Below are 12,889 nucleotides of genomic sequence, written 5' to 3'. Positions count from 1 at the left end.
GCAGGGCATTTGGCTCATGAATATTTATAAGGTGGGAGGAGACATGACGTCCGGAGCGCCTTGTTCTCGCCCCCTTGAGTCTATATGCACCCTGCTGTGTGTATACGGCTGGCAAACCTAATCCACTGGCCTCATTTACGATTCAAAATAAAAAAATAAAAAAGAGAAACATTATGAATTACAAATAAACTACCATCTCTGCATTTCCTAATGCTCTTTCTTGTGCCAGTAGACAAACAAAGGACCACATCCAGATTGTTTTCTTATAAAATACTGCTTCTAGCGGTGATAATTAGGGCACAATGTGCTGTGCAGGCTAGGCTTGGAGTCAAAATTGGAATCATTAAAATAGAACTAGATAAACCACTTGCACGCTCAGCGCTATTCAAATGACCCCCCTGAGGCAGAAAAGCAGCATAAAAGAAACGTTTGATCTTTGCCTATTGCTGTTATAAGCTTATTCCTCCTTAGGAGACAATAACAATAGCACCAAACCACCATAACGAAAAAGACTTCATTTCTTATTTGTGTACTTTAATAATATAACATATCTCTTAATGACATTAGAATTACAGACAAATCTGAGGAGGGCGGGGAAGGGAGGAATATTATGAGAGAGTAGGGGACAACATTATCACCATCATTCTAATTAAATAAAAAGGGTATCTGTGAGGGGGCAAGCTCAGCCCCAGTGCCCCTCATGCCAGCTCGGCTTTTTCTTCTTCTGGTCTCAGGGCGAGGGTTGTTGTCTGGAGGAGGGCTGTGGCAGGCGGTACTTGGCCATCTCCACGTCCATGTCGGCAAAGGTGAATGGGGTATAGCTGTGATGTTGGAGGTTCTTATACGAGCTGTTGTCAAACGGCTCCTCGGGCTCTGGGGGAGCTGCTGCAGCAACTTCTGTGGAGGGTGGAGGAGAAAAAAAAACAAAGACATGTAGGAAACCTGAATCTGGTAAGTGGTAACATGCGTCAAAATGCTCCTAGTCACCAAAGAAAACATTTATGTTAGCCTGAATGTAGACATTTGTTTTATTCTGTATCCTTTAGTTTACACTAATTATAAAAAAAATTAAAATAAAGATCTCTGCCTATGGGGGGGAGGGAGGGGGGTGTTCATGAAGTATGTTGAACAACAAAGGACTTCATGTAGCAATAAAAGAAAAAGGTGATTCCCTCTTTCCTCAAAATGCCACAGCTCAATTTGTCAGTAGCTGATAAGGCCAAAGGAGATTTCAATATTCACACGTGTTGACAAAGGTAGTTTACGGTGGGGCATTTCCTATCCCCCCTCCTACAGTCTGTAGACATGCTGGTGTGAAAAGCCTGAGGAACTGAGTTTGTGAGGGGAAAGCACGAGGAGGTAAACTTGCTTGCAGCCACTCAGAGACAGCCCATTGTAGAGAAGCAATACTAGAAAAAAAAACACGCGTGAGATCATAAATCATAGTGCGCATGGGCTCACTGCACTGAAAAACAAAGGGCTCCCATGTCTTTGAGTGATTAGTTTAAAAACAATGCCATTGTTGGCTTTTTGTGATAATAAAAAACGCAATCCAACTCTTAACAATAACTTTTAAGAAAACAGGCGGGACATGTTCCAAATATGCTACAATGGAAAGTAAACTTGTGATCAACTTGGCAGGACAGAGAATAAAACTTTCCACAACCATTAAAGAAATCCAACATTAAAGACACATTTAAGACAATTTCATTAATCTCATGACATGCACAACCCCAAAGTTTCTGAGTGAAAAACAGACAGAAAAGAAACAAATGACTGGTGACATTAACAAGGCCAACACCGTGGGAGGTTATTCCAAGATGAACGATTACACCGTTAGCCAGATAAATATATGGACTTGTAGGAGTAAATCAATTACCGTTTATGGAATCGGTTACAGTTACACATATACTGCATATTATAAACAGAAATTCAGATGTCATTTTGTGACGTATTATTTGTTATCTGGCTATGTGTGTAATCCTGCTTCCTGGAATACACCGTCCCCTCCAATCTCCAATCACTTCCAGCTTCTGTTCCTCCGTTGTCAGGCTCAGGGAGGATTTTAAGATGGTCCCAACTGTAACTGTAACCATATCATGATCATGTGCATTGTAACCGTACCAGTAACAATAGCATTAACTTGCACACTACAACTGAATACCGACGTTGCAACCTGTAAGCTTAATATTAGCACAGGATCCTGTGAGCTTCAAACAAAGAACATATTTCATACAAATGGGGCAATGGTGAGCGGCAACAAACGATCACAAATGATATACCGGTATGCAAAAACACTCAGGAGAGTGGAGATGGCTATGGGAAGAAAAAAGCACATAGGGGGATAAGAGGGATAAAAACGACCATGACTCAAAGGTAGCGTAAAATGCAAGCAGGATTAATATTTATATGTTGTGGTCAGCCAGTCTCACTAGGCACCATTATGTGATGAACTCCTCCAAACAGTCACACCCATGATAATGCATAATGTGAAATGAAGATAGATGAGGATACAGAGTACATCAAGAGTCTTGCAAATGTGGGAATCTATCAATTACATTTCATTTTTACTTTCATGCTTGTGAAAAACATCTTTAAGAGATTTGTGCTACAGGATGCAAAAGCAAGACAATATGCAAGAAGGCTAAATGCAACATGTATGCAGGAAAAAGGTAAACCCAGTGGAGGGACATGGCATGCACTTCACCAGCTTCATGCAAAACTATGAAATGGAGTATGGAGCGGCTGCCGGTCGGAAACAGCACAAACATGATAAAGATGAAGTTGGCGAGATATGGTAGATATGTGAGGTAGCTCAGAAATGGTTAACACTTAACATTTAACCGTACATGTTATGAGGAACAGGCTAAGAAATGTGTTCATCTGTAGAGTTTTAAAGATCCATAGAAAAGTGTGTGGAGGTAAAGAAAGGATTTGGGGGTGGATAAGTAGTGTATACCCTCAGACGATTCAATCGGTTCAGGCTCAGCTGGGGCCTCTGCCTGCAGCTCCTCTCCTGCAGCTTCGGTTATGACGGGAGCGGGGTCCACCAGCTCCTCAGCGCTCTCTACAAGGGCAGCTGCTTCAGTTACAACCTCAGCAGCCGCTTCAGCTACAACCTCAGGAGACACTTCAGATGCAGCAGCTTCAGCCACAGGCTCCGCAGTGGTTTCTACAGAGGCATCAGCTTCAGGCACAGCCTCGGAGGCAGATTCTGCAGCTGGGGCTCCAGGGGCAGCTTCTACCAGGGCTTCAGCTTCAGGGGCAGCTTCTATCGGGGTGTCTGCAAGTGCTTCCACTGCAATAGGCTCTGTGGTGTTTTCTGCAAGAAGCTCTGTGGTGGCTTCTGCAACAGGCTCTGTGGTGGCTTCTGCAACAGCTACACTTTCCGCTTCAGCAACAGCTTCAACAGGCGCTTCAGTGACAGACTCTGCAGCTTCTACTGGGGCCTCGGTTTGGGCTTCAGCTTCTGTGTGAGCTTCGCCAACAGGCGTAGCCTCCACAGTCACATCTGGAGTGGCTTCTGCTGCAGCATCAGACATAATTTCTGTGGTGTCAACTTCTGGAGCAGCTTCTGCAATGGTCTCTTCTGTGACAGTGGAGAGTTGAGGGGCAGAGTCGATCAACTCTTCAGAACTCCCACTGGGGGCTGCTTCTTCACTAGTGGCCTCGATAGTAGCTTCAACTGGTTCTGGGGCCATTGCTGCTGGTGTTTCCTCCAGCACAGCTTCTGCTGTGGGGGAAGCCTGAGTAGCTTCAGATGCTGGTGGTATCACCTCCTCCTTCAGAACTTCACAAATCTCTTCTTTAAATTCTGTTGCAACAGCCTGAACCACAACTTCTCTTTTTGTGGCGCCCTCCATGTCCGCCGTCTTCACTTTAGAAGACTTCTCATCTTCAGAATCGGAATCAGAGTCAGAGTCAGAATCCGAGTCGCTGGAGGATGAGGACGATGTTCCGTCCACTGAGGGTTCAGTAGACTCGGTGGAGTAAGCAGAAGAGGCTGTGGTTGTATCGGCTGCTGCAACTGGAATGCTCTCTGACTCTGGGGTTTCGGGACTTGCTGCCAACACGAGTTCATCGGCGGCGTTGGGGGAAGCTGTATGGACTATTTCAGGGGCGGAATCCACTACAAGTGGGGTTTCAGATGCCGTTACTGGTTCACTGAGAGCTGTGGCGTCTGCCTGCAGTCCCTCTCCTGCAGCTTCAGTTATCACTGGAGCGGGGTCCACCAACTCCTCAGTGCTCTCCACAGTAGGAGCAGCAGCTTCGGCTACAACCTCACCAGCCGCTTCAACGGGGGCAGGTTCAGCCACAGCAGCTGCTTCTACCGAGGCTTCAGTCACAGCCACAGCCTCTGCAGTGACTTCAGCGGGTGCCGCTTCAGCCACAGCCTCTGCAGTGACTTCAGCGGGTGCAGCTTCAGCCACAGCCTCGGCAGTGACTTCTGCAGGTACAGCTTCAGCCACAGCCTCGGCAGTGACTTCAGCGGGTGCAGCTTCAGCCACAGCCTCGGCAGTGACTTCAGCGGGTGCAGCTTCAGCCACAGCTTCGGCAGTGACTTCAGCGGGTGCAGCTTCAGCCACAGCCTCGGCAGTGACTTCAGCGGGTGCAGCTTCAGCCACAGCCTCGGCAGGGGCAGCTTCAGTGACAGCCTCTGCAGTGACTTCAGCGGGTGCAGCTTCAGCCACAGCCTCAGCAGTGACAGCTTCAGTCACAGCCTCGGCAGTGACTTCAGCAGGGGCAGCTTCAGCCTCAGCAGTGACAGCTTCAGTCACAGCCTTGGCAGTGACTTCAGCAGGGGCAGCTTCAGCCACAGCATCGGCAGTGGCTTCTATGGTGACTTCTGTTTCCACCACAGCCTCTGCTTCTACGGGTGCTTCAGTGACAACAGATTCTGTAGCTTGGATTTCATGGGCAGCATCAACAGAAGGCTCTGTGATTGGCGCTGCTGACTCTACCGTTGTTAACAAGTCCTCTTGTGTAGCTGCTGAATCAGCAAGGACGGTTTCACTTGTTACTACCTCTTCAGCTGGAGAGGATACAGGTGGTGCAGCTTCAAATGTACTCTCTACAGATGTCTCAACTGATGCCTCAGCCACAACAGCCTCTGTGGAGCCAAAGGCAGCAGCAGAGAGTGGCTGTGCAGTAGCTGTTGCTGCAGCTACTACTGTGTCAGGAATGGAAGGACTATCCACTGGTTTGGTTTCACCTAGAGCTTGTGTTGGGGAAAATGCAGGGGCCGATAGCCTGACTGGAAAGGCAACTGCGGTCTTGTAGGCTAGCAGGGATGCTCTCTCATCTTGAGCCTCTACGGCTGAGGGAAGTGGTAGATGGAAGAGGAGTTAAATCATTACAATCAATTACATTGGCAGTGTTTGATGTTGCATAAAGAGTTAGAAACAAAGCCCTGTCATTTACCTCTTATTTTGTATTTTGCTGATTTGAGCATTGCAATTATTTGAGCAATGTATTAGTCACTGCTGATGTATTAAATTACATATTTGACATTTTAAAAGCAAGCATGAAGCTAATTTATTTAAATTATTATTATTTTTGCCAACTTGTGTTTTACACCGCTAATTATTAGAGGTCTCAATTATCTTTATATAAATTAGAGCCTGACCTGCAAACAAAACAGAGGAAATTACTTAACATAATTCATTAACAATCTCTCTCATATATCGCCACTGCCGGGAGGATAACACTTAACTCCATTGTTGAGGTTTAGATATTTTCAATCAAAGATTGTAAAAGACAACTTTTTTTTGTTTTAGGTTGTTATTAGAGAAAGTAAAAAATGAGTTTTGACAGGGGGGTGGAGGCATTCATTTTTACAACATTTGACAGCAATTTATTTATTAATATTTTTCTATAGTCCTACTAGACCCCAGGAAATTATATCTGGCAACAAAAGATCACAGGATCTAGTGAATGTGAAGGTAGAGGTACTAGGGGGATGCCATTATGCCATGTGTTTGTCACTCACCTCCCCGTTCACATTCAATGGTGGTTTCTTCTAGCCTCGCGTTGCGATACTAATATACCGCTGCGCTGCACTGCACTGCACTGCACTGCGTGGGGGCAATATGCAGTGCAGGCAGATGGAAATCTGGCTGCACCAGGCTAGGTTTCTTCCCGACAGCAGAGATATTCTGATATTACTTACTTACTCAGTGGTGTCATGGTGTTTTTTTACTGGTACCACAGCGTTTTAATGACGTCACGTGCACGCACGTGCATGTGCGCATCGCGGCATGCACACAGAACAGCTGATATAGCCTAAGCCTATTGTTAAATAGTGTGTGAGAGTTTTAGACACAAAAGTAGACTTAAAATAGTCAGACAAACATCTTTACTGCACACTAGCGAAACTAAAAAGTTTGCTTTAGACGAATGAATCTATGTTCTTTGATGGAGGAGGAGGCATTGTTCTTGTGTGCAGAACACCACACAGCAGCAGTAGCCTACTGGAGCCATAGGCTACGTGCGCTTAGGTATAAACAGTTAAAGCTGTTGTTATGCGAAGTAGTAGCCATTTGAATTCGGCACGGTACCTGACACGGCGTGAAAATAGGGGGGGGGGGGGGGGGGGGGGGCACCAGTAAACCTACACCACTGCGTACTTGGTGCGTCTTCGAAAGTCTGGTGACGTGAGGTTGATTAGGTGCATCTTCTCTTGAATCTAGGGGGACGCGTTCTAGCGTGCACGCACATGCACCGTTACGTCCCTGCGCAATTACGAGTACCACAGCGTGGTACTGCGTTCTACGAGCATGACACCACTGTTTATACTCACTAGTACTGAACAAATTCACAGGCACTTTTATGAATGAAGAAAGGGTTCATTTCAATTATGGTTTACTGCAAAGGAAAAGCAATTTAAAAACCTTGTGACATAGTTATTGAACGGGACTGGCTTTGGCACTGTAAGAAAGGTGATTATACATTTAGCATTATCATTAGCACACATATTCCATATGTCGTTAATATTTTTGAAACAACATATAAAAATCAAAGGAAAAAGAGGTAAGGAATGTAGGAAGTAAAACATAATCGTTAACCATTCAAGAAATATTCTTTAATGTGAATTGGAAAATATGGAAGAGTCTTACTTTTGGGCTTTTTAGCCTTCTTGGGCGATGTGGTAATGGGCTCGTCTGCTTTGGTGCAGAATGCCGCAGCAGAAGGACTCCTCAAGATGCTCCAGCTCTCACGCTGGAGGCACTGTAGAAAAGACAAGTTTTGTTGTACCATTGATTGATACACAGTTATGTGAATGAGAGAACACTGAAAAGCAGCAAATACATTACCAACACCCCTACTCAATTCTTATCCTTAATGTTCTTGACGATGCATTAGGAATTATGAAATTTATAGTGGTGATTTTGTGGGCAGAATATTTATTTCAAGACTCAAGGCAGGTATTTTTCAGTAAGCAGGTAAAGAATCAACTTCATAATAGTTCATAGCAGTGTAGCCCAATATGTGCCCTCTCCCTACGAGCGTAGTGCTGAGGGAACATACTGGGGCTAATAGCAGTGATAAGATAACTACCGTCCGTGCCTCAGTACATGACTGCTTTGGGTTTTACTGTAGTAAAGGGCGGAACAGTTATTATCTTTTCTAGCAATAGCTGTCACCTGCGTTTACTGACAAAATGGTTTGTTTGTCGCTTACTCTACTCAGAAGGTATGCATAAAATGATCCATGATTATGTGACTGAGAGGTGATTTAGCTCTGTTCAGCTACGTTAGCGACCTGGTTTCAGGGTCAGTAAGGACAGGGCTCTCTTCCGACCAAATATATTCTGTGTATTTCGATTCAGAAAAATATCAAGATATTAATGAAATGAACATTTTATATGTCATACTAAAATACAAACGTTTAATGGGATAATAAAGGAGTAATTACCTTGAGAGAACCAAGTCGTCCTAACCGAAGCAAGGAGGTCGCCATTTTGTGTGTGTAACCAATATTTTGTTCCGTGTAGAAACTGGATGTGGTCCTATATAATTATGGACCCCACGATCTCTGCAGTTCTTTTTTTAGAAAGCCTCTGCAAGGCAGAATTAAGAGCATTAGGGCTATGGACCAGAACTAGATTTTACTTCTACTTCTAACTTTGCTCTTTTTATTTTACTTTAAACTTCCATTACTTCCATAACTATTCCAGAAGGTATTTAAACAGGAAAGATGGGTACCAAAACACTCTTGGCACTATAGGAAAACTGGGCACCTAGGAAGAGTGGGCATTAGGGAAATCTTGTCAGAGTGGGCAACAGGGAAATGTGGGCACTGAACAAAGAGTGGGCACCAGACCTTGGAAGACTAGGGGAAATCCGGGCACCAAAACGTGAATACTTTGAAGTCGTATAGGGCCCAGGGGTCATTCCTAGTTTTCAGTGCCATTTGTGTCCCCATAATACAGCATCTTGTGTAAAATAATCAAAAACACTAATTCCAAAAAGCTCATACTAGTATTAAAGGTTATCCACCATAGAAAACAAATATTTGTAGGCCTACCTCAGAGTGAAATAAATATAAAATAATCCCTTTGATTTGAGTAGAGGTATGCTAAAATGCCATGTCCCCCATCATTTTATTTCAGTTACAAATATCTACTCAAATTCTAAAAAAATCTAAGAAAAATAAAAATCTTATTATAGAACGAAAAAACATCACATGGATGTAGCTGGGACGTATACTCAGTGATGTATCCCAAGATCATCAGGGTTTTTCGGGTCTTGCATACCCCTCACTCAGGTGACCCAGCCGGGGTGATCAAGTCCCGACTTACGTCCCAGTAGCTACCCTCGATCAGTCCCATTAGGGAAAGACCAGGGCCACACAGTTGCTCCAGAACTACTCTGCCAGGATTGGGAGGTAGATCAATCTGGTGCATGGCCATGGGCAGACAGACATGCACGTGCACGCACAGGGCAAAAATATAATATCCCCCCTTGCCTTCAGCCTGGCTGAGTTAATCTTAATAATCTATCTCCGTAACTAATAATTCTAGAGATTGCGTCCTCAAAATTTGAGGACGAAATGTGTGGACAGAGTGTGTCCGACTCCTCAGATATTGCACGCTGTGATTGATGGGCATCACATAACAGGTGTGCCACAGGTATGGGACACCCATTAGGAGGAGAGGGGAGCCGAGAGAGTGAGGGGGAGAGAGAGAGAGAGGGGGGGCGAGAGAGTGATAGGAGGAAGGAATTGAGAATGTCATCCCCCACGAACGGGTATGAACTTATAAAATGGTGCATATATATAGCTAAAGGCGCTTTACATAGATTGTGCATTACATTCACCCATTCACACACACACCGATGGCAGCGGAAACCATGCAAGGCAACATCAGGAGCAATTAGGGGTTCAGTGTCTTGCTCAAGGACACTTCAACACTAACTCCGGGGGAGCCCAGGTTCGAACTGGCAACCTTGCGGTTACCATCTAGCCACTCTACCCCTGAGCCACCGCCGCCCCTAACAGGCACGAAGAGTTCTTATAATGGCAGTGGGTGTCCCCTCCACCGCCGCAGCCGGGGAAAAAAACATTCTTTTTTTTTGTACTTTATTTACAGTTTGCTAATAAACACAGTGGTACGCTTTCAGTTCACAACGAACACATTAAATTGTTTCAGCATCTTGTTTCAACATTTCAGCATGATCAATGATCATCAACAGTTAAAGGTATATTCAGTGATTTCACTCTCTCGCAAGTCTCGCTTGCCCCATTGTGGATCGCAAATAGGTTTTGAGTCTCTTCAGCCTTGAAAAGGACCTTTCTGCACTGCATGATGTGACAGGGACAGTCAGCACTTGTTTCACCAGTCTTGTGGCCTCTGGTAAAGTAGCTCTGGCGGTCTCCCCCTTCTCACTTTTTAAGAACTCCACGAGTTCCCCGTAAAGGTGCAGAGTTGTGTGCCTACGTGACAAAATGACCAGGGGGAGGGGAGCTTCAGTCAGTGGGTGCTATTTGGGTGTGTGTGGGTGCATCAGCTACCAAGCACTCCCGCAGTCGACGCCACTGGCCCTTAATAACCCTTAATAACTAGAGATTGTGTCCTCAAAATGTGTGCGCAGACTGAATTCTTGGACGCATTTTGTGCTGTAATTGGCTGCAGCATCGCATAACGGGTGTGCCACATGAGCCAATATAAGTGGCAGAGAGCGTTTATTACAGTACATTACAGTACAGAGTGTGAGACATAATGCTGCATCATGTGCCTGCGTGTGTGTGTGTGTGTGTGTGTGTGTTAGTTTGGCTGATTGGCCGAATTCCAGGCCTGTGTGCGGTGATTGGTTGGAAAGTGTGTCATTACTTGCACGAGCAGAGCGCAAGTCCTGTTTTCCGTGACTCCTTTGGCCAATCAGGGATTGTGAATTGTCGGTGACACGCTCGGCCAATCAGGGATTGTGTATCTTTGGTGGCCTTGCTCGGCCAATTCAATCAGGGATTGTGTATTTTTGGTCAATCAGAGCGTAAATTGGCAGCTTGCTGCGTATGTTGGTGGCCCCTCGACCGATTGGATTGGGTCTGTGTGTTGGTGCCGTCATGTAACTCGTTTGTCACTGTAAAGCCTATAGACGGGATGTCCGACAGATAGAGATTTGTGGATGTATTTCTGGACAACGTTCATATGTCGATCGCCTTCACAGTTGGCGTATGTATTGTAGCCTCCCAATACTCTGATAACTGGTACTGCACAAAGTATACTCTGACAACGGATAACCTAGCATGAAAGGCTACTCAAGTTTATTGCCTGCATGCCAAACAACATGGCTGTATGCTGAATCAGCCAATCATAGTGATTTGAGGATGACAACACGTCTCTCAATGATGTGTTCACAGGTAGAACTGTGGAGTATAAAAGAGATGTTACTTGATCACCATATGAAGAACAGATGTAGTTACAAGGTCATGGCTGAGGAGTGTTTTGATGTCATGGTGGTGGGATCCTGTAACACCGATCTTGTGAGCTGGGCACCTAGGCTACCAAAGGAAGGGGAAACTCTCCATGGCCACAAGTTCTTCACTACATTCGGAGGCAAAGGGGCCAACCAATGCATACAGGCTGCAAGACTGGGGGCCAGGGCCATTATGGTCGGAAAGGTCGGTAAAGACTCATATGGAGATGCATACATCCAGAACTTCAAAGACAACAGCGTTCATGCAGACTTCGTCTGGCAGGCCTCCGAGGCAGCCACGGGAACTGCCACCATCATTGTCAGCGACGAAGGCAAGAATGTCATCGTAATCGTGGCCGGCGCTAACATGCTACTGGGCACCGACGAACTGCAGCAGGTCCTCCCGGCCCTCCGTCGGTCAAAGGTGTTGGCGTGCCAGCTGGAGATCAGCCCAGAGTCGTCCCTGCAGGCACTACGCATGGCACGGGACAACAACGTGAAGACCATATTCAACCCGGCACCGGCGATCGCCGACCTGGATTCGCATTTCTACAAATACTCTGATGTGTTCTGCTGTAATGAGTCCGAGGCGGAGCTTCTGACAGGTGTCCCGGCCTCCAGTGTGGAGGACGCTCGTCAGGCTGGCCAGGAGCTGCTGGGGCGAGGCTGCGGCTCTGTAATCATCACCCTGGGGGGACAAGGCTGTGTGGTGCTAAAGGCACGGGAGACCGCCGTGCATCACATACCAGCGGCGGAGGTCACAGCGGTGGACACCACAGGGTCAGGAGACAGCTTTATTGGAGCGTTGGCATTCTACATGGCCCTTTATCCCACAATGCAGCTGGAGGAGATGGCCAAGAGAGCCAATCAGGTGGCAGGATTCAGCGTCCAGAAAGCAGGCGCTCAGACCTCTTATTCCTATAAGAAGTACCTGCCAAAATATCTGTTCTAAAGGAGCAGAACACGCACACGCGCGCGCGCGCACACACACACACACACACACACACACACACACACACACACACACACACACACACACACACACACACACACACACACACACACACACAAACAAAATAACAATTTATGTGAACAACCAAAATCTGCATAGTGTCAAGCTCAAATAGAACATGGATAATGAGACATAATCCATGTTGTCACTGTTGATAGACTCTACGGTATAGATTTGAGAGACTGCACATATATTACTGGATGGATAAAATAAACTTTGTGGTGCATCATTATCTAGCCTAAATTGACCCCATAACTGTTTATGCCCAAAATGACTGCCTATCCGCAGGTTACGTAGTAATTATAGAAATATTAAGCAAAGATATTTAAGCCTATATGTAATTTGCCCCCCATTTATAACATATAAATGTTAATATATAAAAATTGTATATTATATATTAAAGAATTCATATATAAATAATATATAAAGTTATAAATTATAACCATACATAATTAAAAAATCACGCCTGTGTGAAATGAACATCAATTACAACATACCGGTAGTTTGTTTAAACAACGGGTGCTAATTTTTGTTTTAGTCCTCAACAAAACATAAAATGTATCTTTATTGTCTATGGTGTTTTCTTAAACAAGCATCGTTGGAAAACAAACATTAAAGCTGTAGGCCTATATAAAATAACGTGCCAAGTTCTCAGGTGCCCACTCTTGGTACAGAATACATACTGTATACAGAAATCTGAGCTGACACATGATATCTCATACAAAATAAACATATTATCATTCACTGTAATCCAATATGACGCAGACGAATTACAATCTGACGTCACCATGAGCAAATAAAAACAAACTCTCCCTCGCAATATAGGCTACAGCCGCTACAGATCAACACATTGAAATGCACCATCCCTCTTGGCATCACTGTTAATGTCCAACTCAGGGTCATGAAGGGTCTCTCTGGTCCAACTTGGAAGAGGCCTCTGAAGGTGGTCTGTATCCGGGGT

At 45.2% G+C, this 12,889-nt stretch overlaps 2 protein-coding genes across 3 annotated transcripts; one reads left to right on the top strand and one right to left on the bottom strand.

Annotated features, from left to right (window-relative positions):
- Positions 1-513: 513 nt before the first annotated feature.
- ndufv3 (NADH:ubiquinone oxidoreductase subunit V3) lies at positions 514-7,982 on the bottom strand. 2 transcript variants are annotated; one of them, XM_083776305.1, is made up of 5 exons: positions 7,915-7,982; positions 7,116-7,227; positions 4,782-5,317; positions 2,960-4,694; positions 514-897 (listed from the first exon to the last, which is right to left on the bottom strand). In XM_083776305.1, the coding sequence occupies exons 1-5, from the start codon at positions 7,957-7,959 to the stop codon at positions 731-733; spliced, it is 2,595 nt and encodes an 864-aa protein (XP_083632431.1). In that variant the 5' UTR covers positions 7,960-7,982; the 3' UTR covers positions 514-730. The 2 variants fall into 2 exon arrangements, with proteins under 2 accessions (XP_083632431.1, XP_083632432.1); XM_083776306.1 differs by having other exon boundaries at positions 2,960-4,628.
- Positions 7,983-10,929: 2,947 nt separating this feature from the next.
- On the top strand, positions 10,930-11,868 carry LOC310866636 (ribokinase-like; the record flags this gene model as incomplete). Its single annotated transcript, XM_083776320.1, has 1 exon — positions 10,930-11,868. The coding sequence occupies one exon, from the start codon at positions 10,930-10,932 to the stop codon at positions 11,866-11,868; it is 939 nt and encodes a 312-aa protein (XP_083632446.1).
- Between the last annotated feature and the right edge of the window lie 1,021 nt (positions 11,869-12,889).

This window comes from Protomyctophum parallelum (genome assembly GCF_964188405.1).
Source record: "Protomyctophum parallelum genome assembly, chromosome: 11".
Lineage (NCBI taxonomy): Eukaryota > Metazoa > Chordata > Actinopteri > Myctophiformes > Myctophidae > Protomyctophum > Protomyctophum parallelum.
This window is presented reverse-complemented; position numbering and strand designations above follow the sequence as displayed.

Coding starts and splice junctions, on each gene's coding strand:
- ndufv3 (XM_083776305.1), bottom strand. CDS start 7,959: ATGGCGACCTCCTTGCTTCGGTTAGGACGACTTGGTTCTCTCAAG. Junction 7,228..7,914: donor GACGACTTGGTTCTCTCAAG/GTAATTACTCCT, acceptor TCTTTTCTACAG/TGCCTCCAGCGTGAGAGCTG. Junction 898..2,959: donor ACCGATTGAATCGTCTGAGG/GTATACACTACT, acceptor CACCCTCCACAG/AAGTTGCTGCAGCAGCTCCC.